General features: G+C 37.5%; 1 protein-coding gene across 1 annotated transcript in view; it reads left to right on the plus strand.

Annotated features, from left to right (window-relative positions):
- LOC107724831 (protein diaphanous homolog 2-like) overlaps positions 1-2627 on the plus strand; it is a 471924-nt gene that overhangs the window by 136675 nt on the left and 332622 nt on the right. Inside the window, exons 9-11 of the mRNA XM_016533907.1 lie at positions 1492-1566; positions 1688-1757; positions 2353-2489. Coding sequence (XP_016389393.1) covers positions 1492-1566; positions 1688-1757; positions 2353-2489 — 282 coding nt within the window. The remainder of the gene's footprint in view (positions 1-1491; positions 1567-1687; positions 1758-2352; positions 2490-2627) is intronic.

Raw genomic sequence — 2627 nt, forward strand, 5'->3', positions numbered from 1 at the left:
TTTATATATATATATGTACAGTTATATATGCAGATGTACAGTGTCAATGCTGGCTAAGATTTCACTGGGTCTTACCACACTACCTCAGATGTTTTCAACACTCATCTGCTGCAGACTGAAACCATAACCCACACTGTTGTTATAAGTGAATTAGATACACTCAACCACGTTGTTCTTAAATCCCTCATTTCTGCTGGCCACCTCCACAGCAGCAGCAGCACTGCTTTTATATTTCAAGGCTAGGTAAGGTTGCGCACGAAGCTCTTATTTTTCATCAAAGACCTCAAACTGTGCTTTTTCTTATAAGAGACAGTTGAAAAGCAATGAGACAAAATTGGAAACAATAAACGACAAGCCCCCTGTAAACAGATGGGTACAAGTTTTGCACATTATACTGTTATGTTTTATTAACAAATCAGGCCATTATAATGTACTGTACAGCAAATGGTAATAAGTTTCAAATTGAGTTTGGTGGGTCGCTAATGAATTTTGAGTAATGGCATGGTGAGCCTCAGTCTTTGTAATTTCAGACTAATTTAATTGCAGATCTATAAAAAAGTGAATTTTAGCCGCCTTAAACTGCCCTAGGCTGCAGGCATCACCCCTAATTGAGGGTCCTGTGTGACCATATTGGTTTATACAAATGACTTTAATATGCATGTTGCATTGTGCACTATGATTATCAAAAAGAAAGGAATAACTCATTGACTTATGGTCCTTTATTGCAACAAATTGCCCCATGTATTTAGGTTTATTGACAATCTGGAGCTAAGAACAAGTGATGTTAATGACATACTCTAAATGCGATCACATGCTGCTTAGCTCTCTCACTCTTTCTTTCTCTCTCCCTATTCTTATCCCCCCAGATCATTTAATGTCTCCAGATACATTGTGTTTTATAGCCAATTATCTAACACAGTCCATTATCAGTTTTACTGTTATCTCTCATGCATTGCTTTATCTTCCTGTTGGAGTGCATGGCCTGCACAAGTTGCCTTAAGGCACCGCACACAAAGAGTTATTTCATTTGCATTTGCCTTCACTTCATTTTCAATGCGGCATTCTTAGGTGAATCTGTTTGCAGAAGTGTGTTAATCACGTGAATCCAGGGCTCAGAATCTTTCAAAAGTGGCAAATGTAATGTGATTTCTTCACATTAAGCCACCAACAGAAATGTGGGGAACGGAATAATGCATTTTTTTCATGTTCTTGTCACATGTGACATTTTCTGAGAGACAGAGAACGACTCATTTTGTATATGATGCTGCAGGTGCCACAATGACCTGTGCTGTTTGTCAGTAATATAGATGTGGGGGGAAAAAGCTGAGAAAAATCTCACTGTTTCCAGAGTTGAGAAACAATGGAGTGGTGTAACCCAGCTCATCTTCAAAACCAAACTTTTCTAACCTGTAATGAACTTGTTCGCAGTGTACTTGTTGGTGGGTTTATGTATTCTAATGCAGTTCTTTGCCGGTCTCTTCCTGTTTTTAGCTGGGTGAATAACTTTGGCCATGAAGGTCTCGGGCTGCTTTTGGATGTGTTGGAGAGGCTTCTTGACAAGAAACAGTAAGTTATGCTGGACTTTCTGATGTCGTCATCTTAAGAAATTCCCTTTCTTCAGTGCTTTTGGATTGCTCAATCACAAACTCTTATCTTTCTCTTTACTCACTGATTTTCTTTCCCTCAGGCAAGAGAACATTGACAAGAAGAACCAGCATAAACTCATTCAGTGCCTCAAGGCCTTCATGAACAACAAGGTGTGTTTAGAATTTAAAAGCTCCACCATGAGTAGTTTATATCATTTTGCAAAAATTGTCCTTGAGAATGAATACATTTCTGATTGAAATACTGCTTCTTTATTAAATGGGAGCAAACACAAATGAAGCTTGTTCAACTCTAGATAATCATCAGGTTTAATATTTTCTACATCTGCTTTCATGCCTACATGGTAATGACATTATTCAGTTTATACCTCAGCCATGTTAAATATGAATGCTATTTTATTCCAAACACTTTGCTGTAATATTTTTATTTATTTAATTGATTCTTCCCCAAGTGAATTTATTCTGCTTTTTGCTCAAATTGTGGTCAAGTGCAGTGCATTACGCTCTGTGAGGAAGACAAAGATGCAGGAATATGATTATTTGTCCCTGCTGCCCTGTCCTCATTTAAATTATTTTATCCTAAAACATATCTACACCTGCCTAATTGGCTCTTTCAGGAGAAGAAAGCCTACATTTGTCCATACACAAGGGGTTCATTGTGTTTGCTTAAAGTTTAAAGAGATTATCCATTGCAAAATGTTTACATTTTCACAAGTTGTAGTAAAATGAGATGTCTCTTTGTTTCCAGTATGGCCTCCAACGGATCTTGGGGGACGAACGAAGCCTCCTCCTCCTCGCAAGGGCGATCGATCCTAAGCAGACTAGTATGATGACTGAGATTGTCAAGATTCTGTCAGCTGTTTGTATCATCGGAGAGGAGAACATGTAAGATCATCAGCTTAATATCATTTAATGTGGTTTATTATACTGTTTTCTTCAATATTTCCTCAAGTGGCTTGAGGCTCTACCTTCAAATACGCTATATGAAATACTAATACAAATTATATATATATATATATATAT

The sequence above is a fragment of the Sinocyclocheilus rhinocerous genome, unplaced genomic scaffold, assembly GCF_001515625.1.
Source record: "Sinocyclocheilus rhinocerous isolate Xijiao unplaced genomic scaffold, SAMN03320098_v1.1 scaffold1687, whole genome shotgun sequence".
Classification (NCBI taxonomy): Eukaryota; Metazoa; Chordata; class Actinopteri; order Cypriniformes; family Cyprinidae; genus Sinocyclocheilus; species Sinocyclocheilus rhinocerous.